This window comes from Saccopteryx bilineata, chromosome 2 (assembly GCF_036850765.1).
Source record: "Saccopteryx bilineata isolate mSacBil1 chromosome 2, mSacBil1_pri_phased_curated, whole genome shotgun sequence".
NCBI classification, from domain to species: domain Eukaryota; kingdom Metazoa; phylum Chordata; class Mammalia; order Chiroptera; family Emballonuridae; genus Saccopteryx; species Saccopteryx bilineata.
Window position 1 is genome coordinate 108,996,662 of NC_089491.1, and position 26,744 is coordinate 109,023,405.

The 26,744-nt window shown below is 38.8% G+C and overlaps 1 protein-coding gene across 2 annotated transcripts in view; it reads right to left on the bottom strand.

The window, feature by feature from the left end:
* The window catches only part of SYT1 (synaptotagmin 1), a 586,497-nt gene that overhangs the window by 94,362 nt on the left and 465,391 nt on the right, over positions 1 to 26,744 (bottom strand). For both annotated transcript variants that reach the window (XM_066257602.1, XM_066257600.1), the window contains exon 9: positions 10,639 to 10,756. In XM_066257602.1, the coding sequence (XP_066113699.1) occupies positions 10,639 to 10,756 (118 nt within the window). The remainder of the gene's footprint in view (positions 1 to 10,638; positions 10,757 to 26,744) is intronic.

Genomic DNA, 26,744 nt, shown 5'->3' on the forward strand with positions numbered 1-26,744 from the left:
CAGACTGGTACCGGTCTGCGGCCCGGAGGTTGGGGACCACTGGATTAGAGGAACCAGTTTGGGGCATTAACTTCTTCCTTACATATTAAAATGAGCGATGGAGTTATAGGTTATTTTAATTTCTTAAGCTTCTCTAACGTTTTGAAACTAAAAAATTCTGGGGAAATATTGTAAAAGCATTTGTTTCCTTAATTAGTATATGAGAGTCCATTACATTCACAAATGCCAGCTGTAGGATCAGGAGATAACTGTGACATCTGACAGTTCCACAGGGATTAGTTCTATAGGATTAGTTCTGCAGATATACTATCACTAACAGTGCATGCAGCAAATCTAGTTCACAGTGGACAAGTTATTACACTATCCTGTTGTTGACCAAAATTAGTAGTTTGAAATCAATGAATTTCTTGTCAGTCAACCATATATTACTTTCATTATGGGTAAGAGCAGTTTTGTGTTCCTGAGAATATAAAAATTATCCTTATTTCATACTTTTACATTAAAAAATTAATTTCCTAAGTAAATGCTTAAAATTATTTATTCCTAGAAAAAAATTATAGGAAGCCTCCTACTTTTCCAGGGATCGTGTAAATGATGAATAGAAAAAGTTAGGTCATTAGTAATTCAAAAATGCAATCAGCTACAAAAAGGCAATCAGCTACAATGGTTCCTGGACTCCCTTTCTTAAGGAGTTAGTCTACAAAGCAGTGAACAAACAGGATGCTGAATTATTGCCTGATTTTAGAGAGACACAGAGAAGTGGGGGGAGAGGGAAGCATTCATTTGTTGTTCCACTTAGTTGTGCATTCACTGGTTGTTTCCTGTATGTGCCCTGATTGGGGATTGAACGCACAACCTTGGCATTTCAGGATGACGCTCTGACTGAGTTAAGCAGCCAGGGCATATACATTTCTTGGTCAGACCCTTCATTCTTTATCTCCTGGAGGTACTCTGGTGGTTTGTTTGTTTTTGTTTGTTTCTCTACTAAAGAGAATGAGGAAGGAATAAAGGAAGGAAGAAAAGTCTGAAAATGACAGCTAAATAACCAGTTCACTTCAAGAATGACATTTATGTTATTTTGACTCCACTTATTTTTGAGACTGCTATTTCTATTATAATATGGTTACTATATGATGCCAAAGAATTTCATTAAGTGGAAAAATAAAGTCAGAGCAATTGGAAGATGAAGACAAAAATAACCGGTTAGACTGGCAGAATTTTAAAATTGATAACTGTTTGCTTAGTCAGGGACCATTGAGGTCTGTTCCCCTGATGTATGTATGTGTTGGGGGCTCTGAGAAGGCAAACATAAGGTGACACAGCCCTGCTCTCAGAAGCTCCTGGTGCAGCAGTGCAAGACTCTGGAAGAGAGGGGCAAGAGTGGTAGTTTATAACAGACACTGGGAATAAGGGTTCCGGGGATCAAATACAACCCAGCTATCCTTTTGAAAGTGGAGGTGACTATAAGAAAGTACAATTTCTTTAAAAGGTCATTTTTAATGTTTCCATTTCTCTGGGCATTTTGACAGTGTTTGAGACTCACTGGTATTTCCTACTGTTGTCTCCTGTGGCAGGGCTAATAGGAATCTTGTAGTTTCATAAAAGGAAGAGAAAAACGGCATATTCACTTGCTATAAAATTTTAATAGTTTTATTAGAGGGAAAAGACCTCATTATCAAATGTGGATAGTATCTCTTAAGAACCTCACCAAATTTAGGTCTAAAAACAGAATTGTTTGGGGGCTTTAATCCTGCCCACACAATTACCTCTTAGAAAATCTGACTGTCTATACTCCTTTCCTTATAGGAATGGAGAGCAGAGGATGGACTGGTCAATTCAAGGATGGGAATGTACCTGTTCTGGGTTGGATTTCTGAGGGTGCCACTATGGGGTCTGTTTCTGATAGTTACTCATGGAAAGGCATGGCAGTCCTACAATATAACACAAAGTAGAGGTTTAGAGCTATGTCCTCTGATAAGCCTATACATTTCTCTCTACATGTTCCATCTTTTACAGTAACACATGTTTACTCACCCGACTGTAAAGTAGCAATATATGAAAGAGAATTTTCAGTAGGAAGGTGGCTTTGAGATCCTTCTGAACGACCCTCCCTTTTATCTCTGTTCTTTCAAACATCAAGGTCACTTCCTAGTTCTGGTATTGTGGGATGCGATACACAGAGAGGTATTACTCTAGCTAACCTTTCATGATTTCTCACACTTTTAGCATTTCTCTGCTCAGCCTTCCTTTTCCAGACTACAGAGTCCCAGTCTTGGCCAGTCCTCACACACAGTGCCTTTATCCTGGTCATAGCCACCCTTCTCTGATCATCTGATACCACAAAATCTTTTGTGAGGTACGTAACTATAACTACATATACTCTACATGTGGATGAGCTTTGGACTAGGACAAAGGTAGGACATGTCCCCCTCTTGTATGTGTTTATAAAATCTTCTATGACAACCCTTTTTTTGGTTGTAGCAGCTCACTTGGTAAATGTCTTCAGTGTGACCCTTTTCTTGGTTTATAATTGGCCCTATTTTATACTCTTGGTTTTTTTTTCTCTTTTAATGGATTGTTTCTAAGCTTGCCCACACTGCAGCTCGTCTGCTACATTTTGGCTCCCTCAGCCTAGCAAGTTATTTTCATTTATCCTCTGAACTTGCCACTTCAATGGCTGAAAGCATTTGTCACCTTCAAAATTAGGAATTTCATGGGAACTAGATTTAAAAATGCCTTAGCCCAGACCTCCTTGGCATTCCATGCCTTCATCTGTGAATTTCTCTTGTTAATATTTTCCAGCTGAGCTCTATTTTCCTGATAAGTTGTTTATTGCAATTTCAATTTCTTCAATTTTAATATTTAAATATCTAATTTTGACCCACAGAGGCCCGTAGCATTTTATGGTGGTAGTAACACCTTTGTGCTATTACACCTACTGCCCACCCCGACCTCACAATATCACACATTGTCTTCCAAAGTTAGCCCTTGATAAAACTGTACAGTATATAAGGTTTGTCTCTAGTTTTTTCTCTACCAACTAGTAGGCATTAATCCCTTAGACTTGGACTTGCTTCCACAATGTTCTGGCAACATCCCTTCACCTCTGTCACTGATACACTGTTTTGTGCCTCATCCTCTTTAGTGTACAAAGAATCAGTCACTGAAATAACATGCCAATCTCTACACAAGGAAGAATCTGGGGTGGTCCTTTCAGCCTAGAAATCTAATAATTTTTTTTTGTGTGTGACAGAGACAGAGAGAGTCAGAGAGAGGGACAGATAAGGATAGACAGATAGGAAGGAAGATAAGAAGCATCAATTCTTCATTGTGGCTCTTTAGTTGTTCATTGATTGCTTTCTCATATGTGCCTTTACTGGGGGGGCTACAGCAGAACGAGTGACCTCTTGCTCAAGCCAGCTATGTTGGGCTCAAGCCAGCAACCTTGGGTTTCAAGCTAGTGACCCCGCACTCAAGCCAGTGACCTGGCGCTCAAGATGGATGAGCCCATGCTCAAGCTGGTGACCTTGGGGTTTTGAATCTGGGTCCTCCACATCCTAGTCTGATGCTCTGTCCACTGCACCACTGCCTGGTCAGGCAAAATCTAATAATTTTTGATGTCTGATTTAATGGACCCATTAATCTTATCTTTGCTGTCTATGTAGTCAAAAACTAATTAAATAATCAATAAACTAATATATATTAATGACTTCCATGATAGAATTTTAGTTTGGGTATAAAGGACTTTTGGAATAGGTCAGAATCTTTGGCCATCTCTCAAACTGTAACTGTATAGTTAGCCATCTGCTCTCCAGGTTGAACCTGCTGAGAAAGGATAAGGGCTTAGAAGTTATATGTTTTATTCATGGAGTTTGAAGACAGACTGGGTTGACATCCTACCTCTGCAAATACTAATTCTGTGACTTTGGGAAATTTATTTACCTCTTTGTGCTTTAGTTCCATTTGTACAATAGCATTAAAAATAGTATCTACCTCATAGGGCTGTGATAGGGATTAAATCGTTTAACATATGTAAAGCATTTGGACCGGTGTTCAGGCTCACGCCGTGCTGCGCCAATGTCTGCTGTGACTTATACTTGTGTGCCCAAGGACTGGCACAGTGCCTGACCCAGAGTGTGTATTCAAATGATGTCTGCTGAACGATTGGACATGGACCTGACAGCTAAAGGACTAATTTAGAAATTTTTGTGCTAACTGTTCTAACACATTTCAGCCTATCGCTCATTTCTCTTGATTTCAAATGTAGCCTGTACCCCACATCTTCTTTATTCATTTTCTTAAAACCATTATTAATGCTGAAGCATAACATTCTATCCATTCTGTGGTCTCAACTTGCATAGGGTTTGGTGATAACCATTCCTAGTAACTCAATTTCTAGGATGCTCCAGTTTAAAGATTTGTCATTTTCTTTAGATCAATTTATTCACATCTTAGGGATTCAGAATATTTTATTAACATTGTACTTAAACACTTTGAAGTGTCAGAGTATTTTAAATTCCAACATTCAAGCCTTAAATCGTGATGAAGCCTTCTGACATCACAGCCAACTTATTATGCATATTCCTATCCTGTTAGCTCAGTAAGATGCCAGTTTATTTGCATATTATTGTTTGACCCTGATATCACAGCCAATTAATTTACATATCCATATCTAATTGGCTCATATAAGATTTTTGCCACTTTATTTATTGGCCCAGCTCCCAGACTAGTGGCTTTTAGCTCCAATCAATTGAATCTGGAGTGGGTTGTCATGCTTTCAGCACCAATGGGAGGACAGATGAGTGGTTGGTGGTTACAACTGTATAAAGAAACCATCTATTGCTTTTATCTTCTCTTTCAGTGGAATCGATTGAAGAAAAAAAGACAATAATTTAGACATGTAGGGAAGGTAATTTTCAGGAAAGAGGATACAGGGCTGATAAAAGAAAAAGAATTGTTTAAAGAAAACTCCAGTTTATAAGGCAAAGGATGTGTTCTACATCACTGACCAAAAAAGCTCTGGTTTGGCATTTGGCTGTCTAGGTCGTCCGCTCAAATTATGAGGAAGCATTTAAGCCTCTAAAATGTAGGGTGGATTTTTTTGGTAATTTAAAAAATAAGATATAATATAAAATGTAATTGACATATAGCATTGTGTAAGTTTAAGGCATAAAATGGGATTTGATAAATTTATATATTATGAGATGATTACATTGTAGTTTCAGAAAACACTCTCTATGAAGTATAGTTTTCAAAATTAAAATGCATAAGAATAACATGAGCGGATTTAACAATATAAAGTATTTAGCTTCCCACTCTGAGATACTTAGTTATAGTTCAGTTTGAGGCTGTCCCTGGAATCTTAAATTTTAACATGGGCTCTAATCTTGCTAAAAATCACATCTTGATAAGTCATGCCTAGAAGAATAATCTGTCTCAGCTGATTCCTGGTTTCTCATGGAATCTCGTGGTCCCCTAAGGTTGGTTGTGTTGCTCCTTCCTAGATGAATTCAAATATTTAAATTAGCTGTATTTCCCAAGTTATAATTCTAGGACAGTAGAAATGAGAAAATACAAACCCATGAACAATTAAAAAAAATTTTTTTTATAGAGACAGAGAGAGTCAGAGAGAGGGATAGATAGGGACAGACAGACAGGAAAGGAGAGAGATGAGAAGCATCAATCATTAGTTTTTCATTGCAACACCTTAGTTTTTCATTGATTGCTTTCTCATATGTGCCTTGACCATGGGCCTTCAGCAGACTGAGTAACCCCTGGCTTGAGCCAGTAACCTTGAGTCCAAGCTGGTGAGCTTTGCTCAAACCAGATGAGCCTGCGCTCAAGTTGGCGACCTCGGGGTCTTAAACCTGGGTCCTCTGCATCCCAGTCGGACGCTCTATCCACTGCACCACCACCTGGTCAGGCCCCATGAACAATTTTTAACAACTACATCTAATAGTAAGGAGAGAATATGTGTGTGGGGGTAGTAGGGTTGGGCAGGTGGGCGAAGTCAATCCTACTGCTGTAGGCCGTAGAGGCCCATCTATTCTCTGGCAGTCTGATGTATCAGATGGTGCTGAGTCCTTGACTACAGTGAGCCCACTTCTTTATTCATCCATCATCTCCCTCAAGCAGTTGCTGCCATTTCTAAATTTCATTGCCCCCCCCCCCTTTTGGGACATTTAGGTGCTCTTGGGGACCTCTCCTACAGCCTTACCCTTTGTTCTTCATTGTACAGGTTTCACAGAGAAAAGACAGGACTGGGGATGGCCAAGAAGACTGAAGGTGGGACTGAATGGGGAGTAAAAGGGAGGAGATGATGAGGGAGAAGTCTGAACCACACTTTTCCAACCAGCCTTGGGGCCATTCCTGACCTGGCTCTACCTCCTGGCCACCTCTCTAGCTCCTTGGTGTCCAGGAGACTGCTGGATCAAGTGCATATAGTTTTAGTTTCTTGTGTAGGTTTTCCCAGGCTTGACATTCTGCTGCTGTTCTCTTTACAACTTAAGCAGCAGGCTACAAACATTTCACCCTTGCTGATTTGCCATTGTTCCTATCAGTAGGAACACTTAGAAGCATTTCAAAAGGACTATGTGCTAGCTTGGGGGAAAAAGGAACACTGAATTGTTTATGAGGCTACATTTTGTTTCATATGGGTTATGCAAGAAGAGAAATCTGCTAGAAGCCACAAGTGAAGTGACTTTGTGATTCTGGGGGTATTCATAGGGATTTATACATGTGAAAATTTCCGCAGTTTTCAAGAAATCCTTGAAGCCTCATTTCTAGCTTTATGAACTCTGAGGACCTCATCTGGTATTTCAGCTCCAGGCAGGGAAGCCACCTCTAGTATGTTAGAGCTGGGGAACCCCTGTTCTCCCACCTTGAAGGTGGTGCGTTTGGGGAAGACTGAATGGTGTATTGGAAAGTGTTCTGCCTTGGAATCAGAGGGCCTGGGTTTCCATCTCAGCTATAGCACCTACAGATCAGGTGACTTTATTCATACTAACAAACAAAAGCAATGGCCAATATTGAATGCCTCCTATATGCCAGATCTGAAACAAGATGATTTACATACATTATCTAATGTCTCTAAACTTCAATTTTCTGAGGCCATGACCATCAGAAACTACCTCACAGGTCTATCATGAGGGCCACATAAAGAAACCAAGTTAGGAAAAGATTTCTAGATTTTAAAGTAAGAAGGGTTGGAATTTGCGGGGTTTGCTATGTGGGTATACGATAGAGACCAAATCTTGATGCAATGTATTTTGAGTCGACACAGAAAGGAAGAAATAAACAGACCCCACGGGAGAATGGAGAAAAGAAATTATCTTTAAAATGTTTTCCATTTCTTATTTTCTTTAGTTTTGTTTGTTGATTAATTCCATACCTTGTCTTAATTCACTTTTGGGTTTATGTAAAACATGGTCTACTGATATGTTTTCTGAATGGTCAGGCAACCCCAGCCAACAAACTGATGAACTTCCTTTTTCCATTGAATCAAACAATTGGTTAAACTGTCCATTGGTTGCTTTCACACTTTGCATATTTAACCCAAGATTTGATCAAGTTACTCATAGAAAAATATTACAGTGATATTCAGTGAGATCTTGGGTGTGACAGACCCAGTGCTTTTATTTATTTCTCACAAGAACCTTATAAACAAGGCTCTCTCATTACTCCTACTTTACAGACAATGCAACTGAGGCTTAGAAAGCTTAAATAAGTTGTCCAATGTCAAGTTGCTAGTAGTGGCCGAGTGGGATTTACACCTGGGTGCAACAATCCACTTCGGTTCCAGTTAACCAGCCATTTTCAGCAAATGTAGTCTGACATTTGAATCACCTGGAATGCTCTCATTATGTAATTTTGGTCTCATAGGACCTGCATAGGTCAACTTACTTGAGACAGACCATCCAAGTGCTTAAAGTTAGTGTGATGGTAAGTAGGTTAAACACATTTGAAATGCAGGACTTATGTTTTCAGGCCACAGCTCCTTTGTAAATAATTCATCATTCATTCAGCAGCTCTGCTGCGAGCCACCAGCCCATGAGGGCATGGTGGGGGATACAAACACAGAAACACAGGCACATCCCAGTGGGAGAGGCGCAGCAGGCTCTCCCAGACACCCCAGGGCTCACTTCCTCCTCTCCTTCCGGTCCTTGCTGAAATGACACCTACTCCAGAGTCGATCTCTGACTGCCCCCTGCCAACCCCGCCCCGACATTCCCTATCCGACCTCCTGCTCTGCTTTCTAGGTAGCACTTCTCACCTCTTGACAGACTCTGTGCTTTTCTTATTTATTGACTTCCTGTCCATCTCCCGCATTAAACTGTAAGCTGCATGAGGGTAGGGTGTTTTGTCTGTTGCGTCTACTGATGCAAATCTATTTTCAGAAATACCTAACACCAAGTAGGGACACAATACACATTTGTTTAATGAGTGGAGAAAATAACACTTGAGCTGGGCTTGAAGAATGGATAGGCTTTAGCTAGGCATGTTTGGGAGGACAGAATTCCAGGTGAAGGAAAATGCCTTAAGTAAGAAATGATGGTAGCATCAAAGGAATAAGATGAACTGGAAGGCAGGCTAGGGGAATGGCAGACACAAGTGAAGACGATGTTGGCATGAGAGTTTCGAATGGAGACTGAGAGGGTACAATGGACGATGTAATAGTATCTGGCTATTGAACCAAAGGAAGGGTAAAGGTCAGAGGTGTCTGAAATCATACTTCAGGATACTAGGTAGCGATCTGGTATTGAACTCTTCTTGTAGTTAAACATTTCTCTGAATCTTTTCACATACAGACATTCTATATTATTGTTATGTTTTTAGGTTTAAATGCATCACAGCTATTAACACTCTGAAACTCAAATGATCACATCTTTATCATTGGAAGCCTCTTCTAGTTGTCTTCTTAGTGTTTTGACATGATGCCACTAGTCTTTGATAGCTTCCTTGCTTGCTGGTATGACAGAATGGTCTCTAGGCTTTTGTCTTAAATACTTTCTGTGGCACACCTGGAATCTCCCATTCCTCTCATATGGCCCAGATTCTTCTGGTGAGAAATTATATTTTCAAACCAGATCTGGTACGAGGGGTACTCATGGATAGTTGATTGGTCTGTTTCTAGGCCTTTTCAGTGGACAGCGCTAGAAAAGGTGTGTGTGTAGAGACACATACATACACATATATGCATACATTTTGCATCTTAGGCCCATTAAGTACTCTACATTTTCAGAGGAAACTGCTCATTGCTTTAAATCTTCTCTGTTATAATATTAGGCAATGCAAGCAGGAAGTTATTCAATGAGGTCTCAGTGTCATGAAAGAATTAGTGCAGCTTCCTCAGGCGACTTGTAAAGAGAAAGAAACTTAGGCATCAGGAGAATTTCATTAACAAATTAGTGGTTAATGACATTTGGCTTCAGCATTTTTTTTTTAGCTGTTACATTTTAGAAGAGTGACTTTCAACCATTTTCATTTCATGGTACACATAAAACAATTACTAAAATTCTGTGGCACACCTAAAAATATATATTTTGCCGATCTGACAAAAATATAGGTAATATTAATTTATTCACACAGGATGACTATTGTTGTGTTGGCTTTTGTCATTTTATTTATTTGACAACTTAAGGAAAAAGAAGTTAGTGTCCCTGACTAAATAGTTAGGTATTACATGTTTTAAAATTTCTTGTGGCACACCGGTTGAAAATGGCTGCTTTAAAATATATAAAATCACTAGGTTGCTGTAGGGTGACCTTTTGAAGCTTGCAATATTTTTATTAGAGAAAGCACTGAATAACCAGTAATGTTAATTCTAGTGTCGTAGCCACAGACAATGACAGCTATAGTCTATTTATGATGACCTTGTGGCATATCAAGAAAATTTCTCACACTGTAATAATTTACTGGAAAATTAAATATAATTGATTTAATCGCACAGAGAAGAATAAAATTACATTCAACTGTGGAAATGACAAGTCCTTGAGTTGACTTTGCTTTTGAGCCAGAGTATACTACTTTATTCACATAAAAAAAACAACAGCTAAGGTTGTGCTTTATTGAACTTTAAATCCAAGAGTCCTTCCCATCCCCAATATAAGCTATAGAAAATAAATGCATTACCATGGGGATTCATCCTCAAACAGATTTTATCATTCACATACATTTGAAATGCAGAATCTTTAACAAAACAGTATCTTTAAAAACTATGTTCAGGCTATCAAATACCTAACAAGTCTTAGATAAAAACCATTTTTTATATGATGAGAGAATTTTGACCAATCCCCCACCCACACCCAAACTGCAAAACTCAACAAAATTATAATTGGCCATAAGCATTGCCTTTTAGAAGAGAAGCAAACTTTTTCAGCTTTCAGAGTTATAGAACTGACAACTGATACTTTTGCTCTGAAACAGGAAAATAGATTTTATCTTCTGTGCCAACTCCAATAAATTGAGAGTGGCTTCCTGGGGCAACTGTTGGGATAAATTCTGAGACTGCTTCCAGTCTCCGCAGGACAGAGAACAGTGATCAATTAAGAACCGAGGAGTCACAGCATGTGTGCTGTGCCCTTGGTAACCATGATGTAACAGTATTTAAAAACAACAAAAAGAAAATCACAGACTTACCAGATAAGCCACCCACATCCATCTTCTTCAGGTTCTTGGCCTCCAGAATGACAACGGTCAGTTTGCCAGCGGTAGGTACATAGCGAAGGGAGAAGCAGATATCGCCCAATTTCTCTTGCTACAAAAACCAATATGAAAATATAAGTAAGTTTTCAGAGAAAGATGAATAGAGTTTGTACAGATACCTTGCAAATTCCGTAGGAGGAGGGTTAGGACAGCCAGAACTAGAAACCTCTTGAGTTCATTGGCACTTACCCAGTGCTTCTTCATTCACATCTAGAGTGACTGCAACCCACATTAGTTTTTAATCTGCTCATTTACAGTTTAACATTCATCAAACTAGATTCCTTATTCAGTGATTCAGGAAATGAGACCAAGATGAGTTTTTTAGAGCCTCCACTCTGAATAGCACCACAATACTCTCGGCAGACTTTTGTAACTTTATTACATACCTTTGAAAGGAGACGAAATTTTTTTTTAGTAAAATCACTCCTAACTAAATTTTGGTCTCTTTATACCTCCAATAGGATTATGTCTAATACTGTATATTTAGGTTTTTGGAAAGAATACTTTGATTTGTATTCCACTAAATTCTATCTATTGATGAGGAATTCTGAATTTCTATTTGTTGAAAGGCAACAGGTGTTTGCACTTTCAGCTTTACTTCTTTCAAGTGAGATCTAATTTTCTGTTTCCTTATCCTAATATTGGTAAAAATTAAAGTGGCAGGTTGGAAGACAGAGCCACAGTGATATAAAACAAAGCACCCTATAGCCCATCATGGTGTTTCATGGATAGATACCACATTGTAAGCCCAAAGCTCATCCACCAATCTTGGACCCAGGCATTTCTGAACAAGTGAGTCAGAGTTTAGGTTGATGGTGTAGGAAACTTTATTTCTTTATTTATTTCAGAAAGGACTGCTGGGTTCTCCCACTTTAAGTGTTTTCCTCTTTGCTATACCTAGTTAAGAACCATGGTATTAGAACTTTTGCATTCATATGTATAACCATGAGAGAGATGGAATGGGACCTATTTTCTGACATTGGGAATTAGGTAAATGACAAATTAGGGTTTAGTTCTTATTGCCTCCCTACCCCTCAAAAGTGAATCTTGATTACAAAGAAGGTTAATTGTTGTGTCAGACTTATGCAGATAGACTTTTAACACAGGAATGAGGTACAGGCAGCCATATCCTCAAGTCCTCTCATTTGTGTTCTTATAATGATTGTGTTCAGCTTTATCTATAGCTTCATGAATATTCAATCAGCCTGAGTCTCCAGTGTGGAAATGACTGTCTAGATGTAAGTTAACAATATAAGGAAATGTAATTCCTTTTTAGGGCACTCATTCTATCTATCTTTAAAAGACAAAAGCGTATCTACTTGTTCTGTGATGCATCTGTAGGTGAGAATTAACGTATTTAGTGTGTGCATGTGCGTGTGAGGAGTGGTGCTCTCCTTGCTTAAGTAACATTTTTATTGAGAATATCAACATGTGTATTTATAGCTCCAATTCTTTCCTTTCTTGAGTCCCCCTAGCATCTTACTCATAATTTCTTATGTTACTAAGGACTTATTTTATGTCTTATTGTGCACATATATTAAGTTTTCCCACATGACTGTCAACTCCTTGAAAACAGGGTCCTTGCCTGAATGATTACTTCCCATGCATTTCCAAAAAGCAAATAAAAGCCAATTTTAGATAATACTAGCATTCTGAGTTATCTAGGTCAAAGCTCACTTCCATTAGTGTAGGTAATAGTTACTCCTAATGTGCTATATTCACCTGAAGTGCCTACTCACCCCTACAAATTAATTGACACATCAGGAGAATCTAGTGGAATAAATTACTTTTCATAGTCTTTGAAAATACAGAATGGGAGTCAATATTATAGAAATTAATACGAAGTGTAGACGAATTCATCTGAACCTTATGAAATAAGAGAAATGTAAATGAACAAAATTGCTGTTCAAAAATGCTCATTAGGAGGACGGTTCTTTTTGCCAGATTGTCTTTTTGCTACAATACCCTCTCTTGGGAACTCTGTTGCAGACCCAGGTTACTGTAACAGTTCTAATTAGACATTTTAGACAGGACAGTTCTCTCTTAAATGACACGTCTCTTTATGGCCCATAATTTAATTCTACAGTTAATTTATGGGCATCTCCATGGTTTTAAGGAAATGTCACAACTTATCTATCTTCTAGTATCTTTTTGTTATTCAATCTTATGGTACATAGGGAATTTTAAAGATTGTACATAATATTTAGCTCTAGAAGGGAGCAGTTACAGAGTTTGAAAAACCATAACTCAAGTAGGAGAAATATGTGAAGTTTTCTGTAATTTTAAAGCTATGGAATGGAAAAAGAATGAGTATTTAAAAGGAAGAAAATGTAAAAATGAAAACTTTTGGAGAAAAAAATAAGGAAAAGTATTTTAGCACCCTTTGCAAATCTATATTTAACTAATATAGGGATTTGAACATAAAATTTCATTTGCTCATAAAATTATCATGATTGGTATGACAATTTAAGCATGTATTTTGATATTAAACCAACTGAATTTACTTTTCAGTGTTTTAAAATTTTAATACTCCTGGATCCAAAAGCCATCTGAAAGCTAGTCCTTGTTTATTCTGGATTTCATGATCTTATGGCACCAAGCAGATAGATAGAGAAAAACTCATTTTCTAGAAAGAGATGAGATAAACATTCTATTCATATGAAACTTTATCTTGTTTATTAAATTTTCTGAGTTGTGGCCCTGGCCAGTTGGCTCAGTGGTAGAGCAGTGGACTGGCATGTGGATGTCCCGGGTTTGATTCCTAGTCAGGGCACACAGGAGAAACAGCCATATACTTCTCCACCTCTCTCTCTCTCTCTCTCTTTCTCTCTTGCTCTCACTTTCTCTCTTCCCCTCCTGCAGCCATGGCTTGATTGGAGTGAGGTGACCCAAGGCATTGAGGATGGCTCCCTGGCCTCCATCTCAGGTGCTAAGAAGAGCTCAGTTGCTAAGCAACAGAGCAACACCTCACATGGGCAGAGCATCAACATCTAATGGGCTTGCCAGGTGGATCATGGTCACGGTGCATGTGGGAGTTTGTTTCTGCCTCCTCTCCTCTCACTGAATAAAAAAAAAATTTTTTTTCTGAGTTGTAACTACCTAAGGTATAAATACATTCTTTCCCCCCCCCCTTTTTTTTTGGTATTTTTTCAAAGTGAGAAGCAGGCGGGAGGCAGACAGACCGACTACCGCATCATGCGCTCAATCAGGATACACCTGGCATGCCCACCAGGGGGCGATGCTCGGCCCCTCTAGGGCACTTCTCCGCTGCAATCTGAGCCATTCTAGCACCTGAGGTGGAGGCCATGGACCCATTATCAGCGCCTGGGCCAACTTTGCTCCAATGGAGCCGTGGCTGCTGAAGGGGAAGAGAGAGATAGAGAGAAAGAAGAGGGGGAGGGGTGGAGAAGAAGATGGGCACTTCTCCTGTGTGCCCTAGCTGGGAATCGAATCCGGGACTTCCAAATGCTGGGCGGATGCTCTACCGCTAAGCCAACTGGCCAGAGCCTCTTTTTCTAATTAAAAAAAAAAAGAGTTTTAATAATTTTCTAAAATGAAGAGTTTGAGAATGGGGGCAACTTTCTTCTATTACATTCTGGTTTTACCCTTGATTAATTGATTTGGGACATTTGATTAAATAGAAATGCACTCCTGTCCCTAGAGCCTGGTTCCAGTGTGTGAAGGTTTTACTGTAGCTCTTGTTATCTACATAAAAGAATTGGAATGATCTGGTAGTTTTATGTGGATATTTTCACATCAAACTATTATAGCTTTCGCATGTCAGTTTGGAAGAAAAGATAATCGGGTAGTATATATACAGATTTAATATTAAACATTTTATATATCACTCTAAAGTTCTAGAAACTAAAATTTTTTAAATTTTAAAAATATTTTCTAAATGGAGTTATGGCAATGGGAAAGAAAAGTGGTCTTGGAAAATTTATGCAGACAGATGACACTCAGATTTACATCTCAGATCCTTACTGCTCCTTGATGATTCTGTCTAGTCTTCTCCACAACAGCCCTGTGAAGTAGGTAGGTACTGTTATATCCATTTTATAAATGAGAACTTTGATCCTCAGAGGTTACAAAAGGTTATGTAGGTGCCTCCATGTGAAGCTGAAGCAAGACGTTTGACTCAAAGTCATGCAGTGTCTTTACCATCAGCTTGCCATCTGGAATGACAAACCAATATTCCACCTGACCACCCATTGGATAGTCCATTCTCACACCACTTTAGCCAATCATGAAACCAGAAATGAGAACTTTTCTAGAAGTATAGTTCTTAAGAAATCATTTCAAGACCCTGTAGAGTTGCAGCAGACAGATGAATGCTTTTGCTGCTGTGATTATCTCACGAAGGGGCCTTATTACTATTAGGAATTGCAGCTTTATGTATAATTTATTTTAGTCAATTGCCTTGATCACTAGGTGGAAACTACCAGTTAGTGTTAGAAAGTTCCAACTGTGAGAGTTAGAGAAATTAACCTGCTTTTTTAGAATGGGGAGCTGAAAATCAGAAAGTGCCTTTGTTTTGAGCTGTGTGATAGTCCCATTATTTTTTTTTAATGCAGCCACTAAATAGAGTAGACATGAATTATTGATTTAATAGACAACTCTAATATCATTTTTTTTGTAAAGCACGATAGATATCAGAACAGAGGTCATATCTAATGGATCAGTACAAAGTTTGATTTAAAACGAACATTTATTGGATCGCTTCTATAATACCATGCATCATTTTGTATGTAAAAAGAGGGGTTTGTTTAATGACCTTTGCAAATGGGGCTAAGTTCACACGTTTATTGGAAATGCTGTACTTTTGAGTGAGTTTTGAAGGTACATGAATTGACTTAATGCTGTGACATTTAAAAAAGACATGCTCTATTTATATTCATCTTCGGATTTTTCTGTGTGTTAAGTTGTTGATAGGTTCTCTGAGTAAAGGATTTTTCTCTGAGGTTGGGAATCTATTTGGAGGTGACAAGTACTAAATGGCAGTCGCATAATCTCTCAAAATGAAAATTCAGACTATGCATAGTCTCTACTTGTAAAAATACCAAGACTTTATTCATTTATAAGAAAGACAATGTCAGGTTATTAATTTTAATAACTAAATGGGTGGCTTTAAATATACCCTTCATGTGGTAGTATCTTCAAATTCACTCTATTCCCACAACTACTTTCATTGCCCTGAAGTATCTGCCAAATCGGTATTTACATCAAATGGTCCAGATGGTCACAGTATGAAATGTTGCTGTGGATGGACCCAGGCTAAAAAGGCTGTATTTGGCCTAGTATACAAATGTACAGTATTTTTTCTTTCAGTTGAATAAGATAATGTATCTTTGAATATTTATTTTTACTATATAAGCCATTAACTTTATATATTTGTTCAATTATTCATTATTATTATTAAGCAACTCTTGAGTTCCACCATAGACTTTTTCCAGATTCTAGTCTAGACTCCATTATACCTAGGTAAATAAGATGACTTTAAGATTTTCAGAATATAGTGGACAGATTTAGATAGAGAAATAACAACATAATGTGCTCTAACTGCACTGTACAGACAGCACAGATGCTATGGAAGCCAACAGGAGAAGGTTGAAACATCGCAGGGTCTGGTAATCAGACTGAAAGGAGCAGGGCTTAATAGGAGATTTATAACCCCAATAGTTATCGACTTCTCCAGCTACCTCAAATACATGTTCTTTGTAAAAGTAACATGCTTTCCATGTAAATGAAGCTTTGAGATAGTCTCTAGCTCTCCTCTTTCAATCACAACTGGCATGTATGGAGGGAGGTTGGATACATGATGTGGGTCATGGAGGAGCTGATAGCTGAGATGCGAAGGTTCAGAGGGCGGAGTCACTGTGAGCTCAGTGAAGAAGACAGCAAGAATGTTCTAGGCACAGGAATGCATATGCAAAGTCCTGAAGAGCTTAAACCAAATTAGTCATCTATAAGCATAACATTTATGTAATTAAATGAAATATAAATTTCTATTTATGATTTAGGCATTTAAAACTTCTTCATTTCTTTAACTTCTGTTTTGATTAAAAGATACACTTGTAGTCCTATTAGAAATAATAACTAACATCAGAAAAGTGGATATTCTGAAATGGTCAAAATAAGAATAATGAAAGTAGACAAACAAAATGCTTATTAAGAAGTAACAGTCATGAGGTAATAGCAAATGTTGGAGAGGCTGTGGAGAAAAAGGAACCCTCATCCACTGTTGGTGGGAATGTAAAGTAGTACAACCATTTTGGAAGAAAGTATGGTGGCTCCTCAAAAAACTGAAAATAGAACTACCTTATGACCCAGCAATTCCTCTACTGGGTATATATCCCCAAAACTCAGAAACATTGATACGTAAAGACACATGCAGCCCCATGTTTATTGCAGCATTGTTCACAGTGGCCAGGACATGGAAACAACCAAAAAGCCCATCAATAGATGACTGGATAAAGAAGATGTGGCACATATACACTATGGAATACTACTCAGCCATAAGAAATGATGACATCGGAACATTTACAGCAAAATGGTGGGATCTTGATAACATGATACGAAGCGAAATAAGTAAATCAGAAAAAAACAGGAACTGTATAATTCCATACGTAGGTGGGACATAATAGTGAAACTAAGAGACATTGATAAGAGTGTGGTGGTTACGGGGGGGAGGGGGGAATGGGTGAGGGAAAGGGGGAGGGGGAGGGGCACAGAGAGAACAAGATAGAGGGTGACGGAGGACAATCTGACTTTGGGTGGTGGGTATGCAACATAATTGAACGACAAGATAACCTGGACTTGTTATCTTTGAATATATGTATCCTGATTTATTGATGTCACCCCATTAAAAAAATAAAATTATATAAAAAAAAAAAAAAAAAAAGAAGTAACAGTCATGTACAGAACACTGGAGTGAGAAGAACACTGGAATGATGCATGGACATTAACTCACTCTTTGTTTATTAAAGGTATTTATTGGGCATTTCCTATGTGCCAGGCACTGTTTTAGGCACTGGAACACAATAGAACATGCCAAAATCAATGAACAAAATAAACATAGTAAATTATAAGACAAAGTAAAGTAGTTAGAAGAGTGCCTGGCATATAAAAGGTACTATATGAGTGTTTGCTATTATTATAACAGAAATCCTATTTGATCTACCCTCTCTAGATAGTTCAAATTTCTCTGTTCCTTTTCAGTCAAACTTCTTGAATGAAGTGGCTACAGTCATTGCCCCTATTATATATGTTCCACTGATTTCCCACCATCATTTTATTGAAATGGTTTCTGTTAAGGTTTCAAATGATATCCATCTTAGCAAGACAAATATTTTTCAGGTTTCATTGACCTGAACTCTCAGCAGAATTTGTTGCCTTCCCTCTCTTTTTTGGATTCTTTAATCAATGCTTTCTAGAATTATCTGCCTCTGTCCACTCACTCTTGATCTCTTTTTTCAAGGGTTAGGCCTAGCCCATTTCCGTTTTTCATTAACTAATATCTTTGTCTATGGCTTTAGTTATAACCTAGAAGGAAATCTCAGGTTTATATCTTCAGTTTAGATCTTTTATCTGAGATCCAGACGCATATATCTAACTGCCTACTTGTCATTTCCACATTAGAATATTTCATACACATCTTAGACTCAAATGACCCAATCTGAATTAATTATCTTTCTCAGAAATCTGCTTTACTCTATTTCAGCGAATAGCACCAGCCTCCAGCTAGTTCTCAGGCTAGAAAACTGGGAATTACCACTTACTTTTGAGTTCTGTAGAGCTCTTATATATAATCTATTAGAAATCTCTCAAGTAGGTTTACTTGTTTCCATCCCTATTCAATAAATCTCTAATATTCCAATATTAGAACATTTACCACCCTAATTTAGTAATCTGTCATCTGGATTATTTCACTTGTCTCTTAGTTGGATTCCTTAAATTTACTCTTGAAATAGAGGGGGCAGTCACTTTTGAAGTAACAAATCTACTTACTATCCTCAAGTAGGTCTCTTGTCTCTCTTGAGATAAAGACCCAAGTAATTACCATCAGCTACAATATTCTTCAACATTTGGTTCCAGCTTACTCCTCAGCCTCATCTCATGCAACTTGACCCACTGTGCTCTACCCCTATCAGTTTTTTTATATCATTAAATATGTCATGTTAATTCTACTCATTTTTAATACCTTACCTCAAACATAATATATTTAGAGAAGCCTTACCTGAATCACCAGATTAAACAAGGTCCTTCTTTTTTTTTTAATTTTTTTTATTTTTCTGAAGCTGGAAACGGGGAGAGACAGTCAGACAGACTCCCACACGCGCCCGACCGGGATCCACCCGGCATGCCCACCAGGGGGCGATGCTCTGCCCCTCCGGGGTGTCGCTCTGCCGCGACCAGAGCCACTCGAGCACCTGGGGCAGAGGCCAAGGAGCCATCCCCAGCGCCCGGGCCATCTTTGCTCCAATGGAGCCTTGGCTGCGGGAGGGGAAGAGAGAGACAGAGAGGAAGGAGGGGGTGGGGGTGGAGAAGCAAATGGGCGCTTCTCCTATGTGCCCTGACCGGGAATCGAACCCGGGTCCCCCGCACACCAGGCCGACGCTCTACCGCTGAGCCAACCGGCCAGGGCCAACAAGATCCTTCTTGTATATTCTTTAGTAACTCCCTATACTCTTCTTTTGAAGTATTGATTACATTAATAATGTATTATAATCATGTACAATAATTGTAATAATGTACAGGACCAATATATTGGCTTTTGTGATTACTGGATTGTATCTCACTTCTATGAGTTTGATCATCTGTATATAGTACCCTTTATCTGTAAGCATAGTACCTAGCACAAAAGAGATGAGTAATATACTGTTTTTGAGCCGAAGAATCAATACTGAACTCTAGTAGAGTCTACTAGAGAAGTGAAATGTACCGCTTCCAAATTTAATTCCCCCCAAAGTCCTTCTCTCTTCTATGACTGTGGCAGTGATCTTAGAGTGAGCTCATAAGTCACAAGCTGGAGATGGTAGAGGTTCAATCACCCAGGATCCATGAATGGTTCCAGAGGAAAAGCAAAACCGTACCTAGCAACATGGAAGCACTTCGTAATATTGAGTGAGCAAGAAATAAATTTCTCTTTTACTAAACCATCACTATTGGGTCTGTTTGCTACTATAGCATAGTCTGACATATTTAACACAAATAAGTGAATGAATTCTAAATGGTGTTTTCAAATGTATGATTAGTGATCTATTTCATTTTGTGTGATTTGTAGAAAATGGGCAATGCTTAGTCTTATACTTCATTAATTCAGTTTACCAAACCCTTAATTTTTTGTTATAAATATGTCATGATGCAAGGTACTGTACTGGGAACAAAGGGTGATTCAAACTTGTTCTTGCCCTTAAGAAACTTATTCTGTGCTGGGAATAACAGATAAAAGAAAAAGTTCAATATAAAATGGTGTCACTATAGAAACATATATTATGGAGGATCACTAGAGAGAAGCTAGAGAAATTTGTTGTGGTTAATTCCATATATGTACATTTTGAGTGGAGGTTAAGGGAATGTCAACAGAATGTGAACTGGAAAGTGAGTCCCAGAAGTGCCCTTGTCAATATTTCTTATGCTCTAGTTTGCTGTGGGTGTTTGAAATTCCACTATTCATTCCCTTTCTCTAAAGCTCTAGATCTCTAGGAGGCCTTTAAAATAACATAAAGTACTATTTTGTCCCCTAGTGGACAGCATGGCAATCCGTCATGGTACTCAGTTTTAGTTGACAGTTTCTTGAGTTATGAAAAATTTATCTAAATGGGTGGAGATGGGCAAAAAAGGGGAAGATGGAGGGTATTCCCCAAAGCTTGGGATGCTGCTTCAGTTAATAGAGGGCCTAAGTGGGACATGGGAAATGACCAATTTTACGAGCACTTGTGAAGAGGAAGGGAAATAATGGAGAACAGTCCATGGAAGATTTCCAAAGACAAGCCTTTACCAAGTTACTTTGTTCCTTTAACATTCTCCCTCCGTTAACTACATGTCCTTGACATTTCTGGGTCAAATCCAATTTTAAATATTCTATTTTCTTGTCCTCATGTGACTTGAAGGCTCTGAGGTAAAAGTCACCATTCCCAAATAGTTATTTGGATTATAGGAAACCAGTGTTATCTTCTTTTAAAATGGAAATATGGAAACCAAATAATTTTGAAATACGGGCAACATATACTTCTAAATAAAATGTGGGTTCAACCTATACAGTTATAAAGGAAGCATTGTAAAAAATATATATATTATGCCAGATGTGGGCCATTGGTCTTGGAGCATCTGTGCCAAACAATGCCAAGTGATACTTGGAAGGCACTTTTAACCCTTAAACATGTTATCTCTAGTGGCAGAGATGTGCATTTGAATGATTTACACATAGCCTTCCTGATAGAGCAGAATTAAAATTTTTCTTATTGTAGTCAACCACTGCAAAGAGTTAATACATTGACTTATCACTTTGTAGCTACACTTACTGGTGCATCCTATCTTGAGAGGAAACTGGGGGAATAGGGTCCTGACAGAGAAGCTCAGACGCCAGGGTGCTGTTCTTGCTGTTCTCCCTTTTTTCATTCTGGGATGATGGCAATTAAGAGGAAATCCAGAATGAAGGGCATTGCCACACAACATGCCATGTGCCTGGGATGGTTTTCCTTCTAGGGAGGGCTGGGTAAACACTGAGAGGGTGAATGCTCAGCAGACCTGAGTTCTGCCACCAACCAGCTCATGGGGGAACTCTAAGAAAGTTCCTCCTGCACCATTAAACTAGGTAAGTAATACCTTCTCTATCTTTAGGTGAGGGTTACATGAGATCCATCTGTGAGCCAAGGGGAGCTCAAAATCATGGACTGAAAACCAAAAAAAGGTGATAAAGAGAGTATGTTGTAGACTGGGTCAAGTCACACACCAGCTGGTGAGGAGAGAAAAGCTACTGAAAAACAAGGTTAGAGAGGTCAGAGGGGCCAAACCCGGCTTCTCCTTCTGGCTTCCACTGACCATGGGGTGGGTCCACTGCAAATGGGAGCCTTTACCAAAGAGATAAGACAGGAAACAAATGAAGCCCTGAAGAACTGGAGTCGGGGCTGGGAAAGTGAGGCAGCGGGAAAACACAGGAAAGAGAATAGAGGAGAGGAAAGAAATGAGGAGAGAGAAAAAAAAAAGCCAGTCTGTCTATTTTATCTTCCTTTAGAAAGAGGGCAGAAGAAGACAGATGCAAAAATCGAACAACTGGGAACAGCAAGGGAAGCAGTGGGAGGATTTTGAAAGAGGATTTTATGTGAATTTACTTTATAAGAGACGAGAGCTGTTGCCTGGAGAGGGACTATGTAGTGGAACCCTAATTATTAGTTGAATTGGGAAGAGCCCAGGAGATGCATCTGCAGTGATTCAAACCCACAGAAATAAAGAGTTTGATGTGAACCTCCACTGACAGAGAAAATGGATATATTTTGTGGACTGTATCGGAAGGAAAAGCACAAGGCACTGTGGTGATTTCCCTAAGCTAAAGCTCAACACTGTTCATCCTCTTCGGGATTGAGAAGGCAGATATAGGTCATATGGAAATTTCATTGAAAAAAAATACTATAATGTGTTGAAGTTCCATTAACATCAGCAGAGACATCTGGCATTAGGATAGGGAAATGTATGATATAAAAAGCTGTGGCGAGGAACATGAGCCCTGTGCAATGTCTGCTTTTAATCCAGAACAGAGACAACTTCTGGCTGCTGTTGGAACAGCCAGAGATGTCCTTCCCTTGAGTGTCAACAAATCCTATGAGCAAAAGAATGCCCGAAGAAAAAAAGTCTTATATAAGTGCAAAATAGCATGAGGAGTTTAGCAAGAAGGGAAGGTATGTGTTTTTGGATAGATAGCCCCTCAAAAAAGTTGCCCTAGTCTACTCTCGGGGAAGATGGAGAACACAATTATTATTATTATTATTTTTTTAAAGGGCGTGTTCTTTTTTTATTTTTTATTTATTCATTTTAGAGAGGAGAGAGAGAGGGAGAGACAGAGAGAGAGAGAAAGAGAGAGAGAGAGAGAGAAAGAGAGAGAGAGAGAGAGAGAGAGAGAGAGACAGGGGGGAGGAGCTGGAAGCATCAACTCTCATATGTGCCTTGACCAGGCAAGCCCAGGGTTTTGAACTGGCGACCTCAGCATTTCCAGGTCGACGCTTTATCCACTACGCCACCACAGGTCAGGCCGAGAACACAATTATTGATTGAATAGAAGACAGTATCATCAGTGTCACATATTATTATTTATAGTTCTTTAAAAATAGATTTGAAGGTGAAGCAGAAATTTAGGTAAGCTTGCCAGAAAGAGGAAGAGCTATGATAAAAATGGCTGGAGAAGATGACTCTTGCTGAGGAAAGACATGGCTACCAAAGAGGAGAGGCCTGTGTTTGAGGGCCACAGGGGAATAAGGAAAGAATTGTGAGTAAAGGAGAGCCCCCAGAGAGCCTGATTCAAGGGAAGATTAAAAAAAAGCGAGACAAAAATAACAGGTTTTATACAGATGAGATTCAAGTTCCAGAAAAAGAATACAGGAGAGTCTAAGGCAAGAGGAGGAATTAGAAAGTGGATAGTCAGTTATATCAATAAAACTGGAAAACAAAAGTGGCTAATTTAGAGAGATTTGGAAGCCCAAAACTACCCACACAGGTATAGAGAAATCACTGCTTATGGTAGGACTATGTAATATAAGAGACAGTGTAAAAGTTTATAAGCGCAATGAAATTTTACAACAAAATACAAGTATTTTACAGGAGTGGTTTTCAAACTTTTTACACTTGGGGATTGGTGAAAATAGGAGAATTATTTGGGGGACTGCTAAGGCAGAAATCACCCTGGGCATAAGTGAATTCTACTAAAAGAATTGGATTGGGTCTGTGATCTTCATACAGCCTCAAGGTGGTTAACTCTTTCATGGACCAGCATGGAATTTCTGGCAGACCAGTCTGTGGACAGGCAGTTGAAAAACTCTGCTTTACAGCAAATTAGAGTGAAGTTAACACCCCTGAAGGAGTTAACTTGGGGTTCTTGATACTTATGGATATGGGAAGAACACCACACAGTGGTGTGTGGATTGTTGGAAAGGGAAAACCTGAGTTAGATTGTGAATGGGGACCTCCCCCCAGCTTTGTGAATGGTACTTGCTCTCCTTATCTTTACAAGCAGGAGGAATTAAGGCAGCAGAAATGGGAGGACCCAGGTTAAACATGACAGCCCTTTTGACAGATTGGAAAGGGTGGTCTCACTTGAAAAGATGTTTGAAAATATAAGGGCAAGCTATAAAGATGATGCCAGAGTAGAGGATCAAGGCCATAGACATGAAAAAGAAAATGGTAAAATTATTATACAAAGAAATATCAAAGGAGATATATATATTTATACAGCAGAGACATTACTACATGAAAACAAAGTTTTGGAGAGTTGCAAGAAATGGAACAAGAACGACTCCATGCACTACTTGTGTGTTCTTGACTGTACCATGTTCTACTGTAGCTTCCAGTCTTGAAACATGGTGCTTCCTTTGCCTGGTATCACCCCCTCTGTTTGTTTTTCTCCTGGACTTCTACTTATTTCTCAACTGTCACCTCAACTGAGTCTTTCCATGACCATTCTCATGAGTCTGGCCCTTCTTCCCTCTTGGTGTTTCCATAAGACCTTTCCAAACTCTCAGTACAGCATTTGCAATGTTATACTCCAGGTATCTGTTCACTCAGCCTCTTTCATTAAACAAGTCCTATATGTTAATCAGTTTTGCCAAGCCCCATGTCAACCATGTAGCTAAAGGTCAATATAAAGTTACAGATCAAGAGAGACTATATCATACTTTATGAAAGGCATAGGACAGAGGAAAATGCAATTCTTGTTTTTTGTGCTAAAGTAAGAAAAGTTTGAAATTCGTTGCTCAACACTATGAGAAAAAGTCATCTGCTGTGATGGGGAATGTGGGTTAAATGACAGAGGTCAAAAGTTTTGCCTTCTGAGAGGTTTACAGCAGTGTACAGGAGGAAACCCCTGGTTCTTTGATAGGTCCTGCCTCTTATGCCGTAAAGCACCCCTACAAGGTGGAGGAGAAAAAAAAATCTATGAGAGGAAAAAATGGAAAGCTATAGTATATGGACTAGTGATACAAAAAATAAATAAAGAACTATGTCTAGCACAGAGCTGATAATACTTTTTAAAAAAGAGTTATCTGGGCTCTTGCCCATAGGCTCAGTGGTATGTTGGCCTGGCGTATGGATGTCCCTGGTTTGAGTCCTAGTCAGAGCACACAGGAAAAGTGCCCATCTGCTTCTCCACCCCTCCCCCTCTCACTTCTCTCTCTCTCTCTTCTCCTCCTGCAGCCATGGCTTCATTAGAGTGAGTTGGTCTGGGTGCTGAGTATGGCTCTATGGGTACAGCCTCAGGCACCAAGAAGAGCTTTGTTGCTGAGCAATGGAGCAACACCCCAGATGTGCAGAGCATCACCCCCTAGTGGGCTTGCCGGTTGGATCCTGGTCAGGGGGCATGCGGGAGTCTGGCTTTGCCTCCCTTCCTCTCACTAAATAAAAAAACAACAACAAATAAACAAAAAACCAAAACAAAACAAAAATGAGTTATTTGCTTGACCTGTGGTGATGCAGTGGATAAAGTATTGACCTGGAATGCTGACGTCACTGGTTTGAAACCCACGGCTTGCGTGGTCAAGGTACATATGGGAGTTGATGCTTCCTGTTCTTCCCCCTTTCTCTCTCTTTTCTGTCTCTCTCTCCCCCCTACTCTCTCTAAAATGAATAAATAAAGTCTTAAAAATAAAAAAGTTATCTAAAGAGTTATTTAGAGATATCATTTGAGTTTCTTATTAAAAGCAAAAATAATGAAAATAGGATTTGGGGGGTTCAAGCTTTCTGGGAGAGTAAGCATGGCAAAGACAATGTATAAAGATCATTGGGAGAATAACTAGATAGAATAAAAATATAAAAGAGGCAAAGAAAATCACAATTTGGGAGGACTGAGTAGGTTGTAAAAATGATTTGAGTAACACTGGGAATTTGGCTGGTTTGGTGGTTGGAGAGAAATTGAAACTAGATCTGTATGTAATAATGCAACTACCTTTTAAAATAAAGAACTAGCAAGAATAAAATAAAATCAAAGATAGGAAAGGACTTTGAAATACTAAACCTGTATTTCAGGTGAATAGAAGGTACTAATATTTTTCTTGCTGGCTTAATGTCAGTACAGTAACAATTTTTAAACAGTTTCCCCTTTTGCTTCATTATTTCTTTTTCAGACATTGAGGGCTGGGTTTTGTAAAGATGCAAACAAACCCTCTTTAAGCTCAGATAAGAGCCTAATATCCAAAATTTACAAAGAACTCATAAAACTCAACAACAAACAAACAATCCAATAAAAAAATGGGAAGAGGACATGAACAGACACTTCTCCCAGGAAAAAATACAAATGGCCAACAGATATATGAAAAGATGCTCATCTTCATTAGTTATTAGAGAAATGCAAATCAAAACTACACCTCACACCTGTTAGATTAGCTATTATCAACAAGACAGGTAATAGCAAATACTGGAGAGGCTGTAGAGAAAAAGGAACCCTCATTCACTGTTGGTGGGACTGTAAAGTAGTACAACCATTATGGAAGAAAGTATGGTGGTTCCTCAAAAAACTGAAAATAGAACTACCTTATGACCCAGTAATCCCTCTACTGGGTATATACCCCCCAAACTCAGAAACATTGATACGTAAAGACACATGTAGCCCCATGTTCATTGCAGCATTGTTCACAGTGACCAAGACATGGAAACAACCAAAAAGCCCTTCAATAGAAGACTGGATAAAGAAGATGTGGTACATATACACTATGGAATACTACTCAGCCATAAGAAATGATGACATCAGATCATTTACAGCAAAATGGTGGAATCTTGATAACATTATATGGAGTGAAATAAGTAAATCAGAAAAAACCAATAACTACAAGATTCTATAC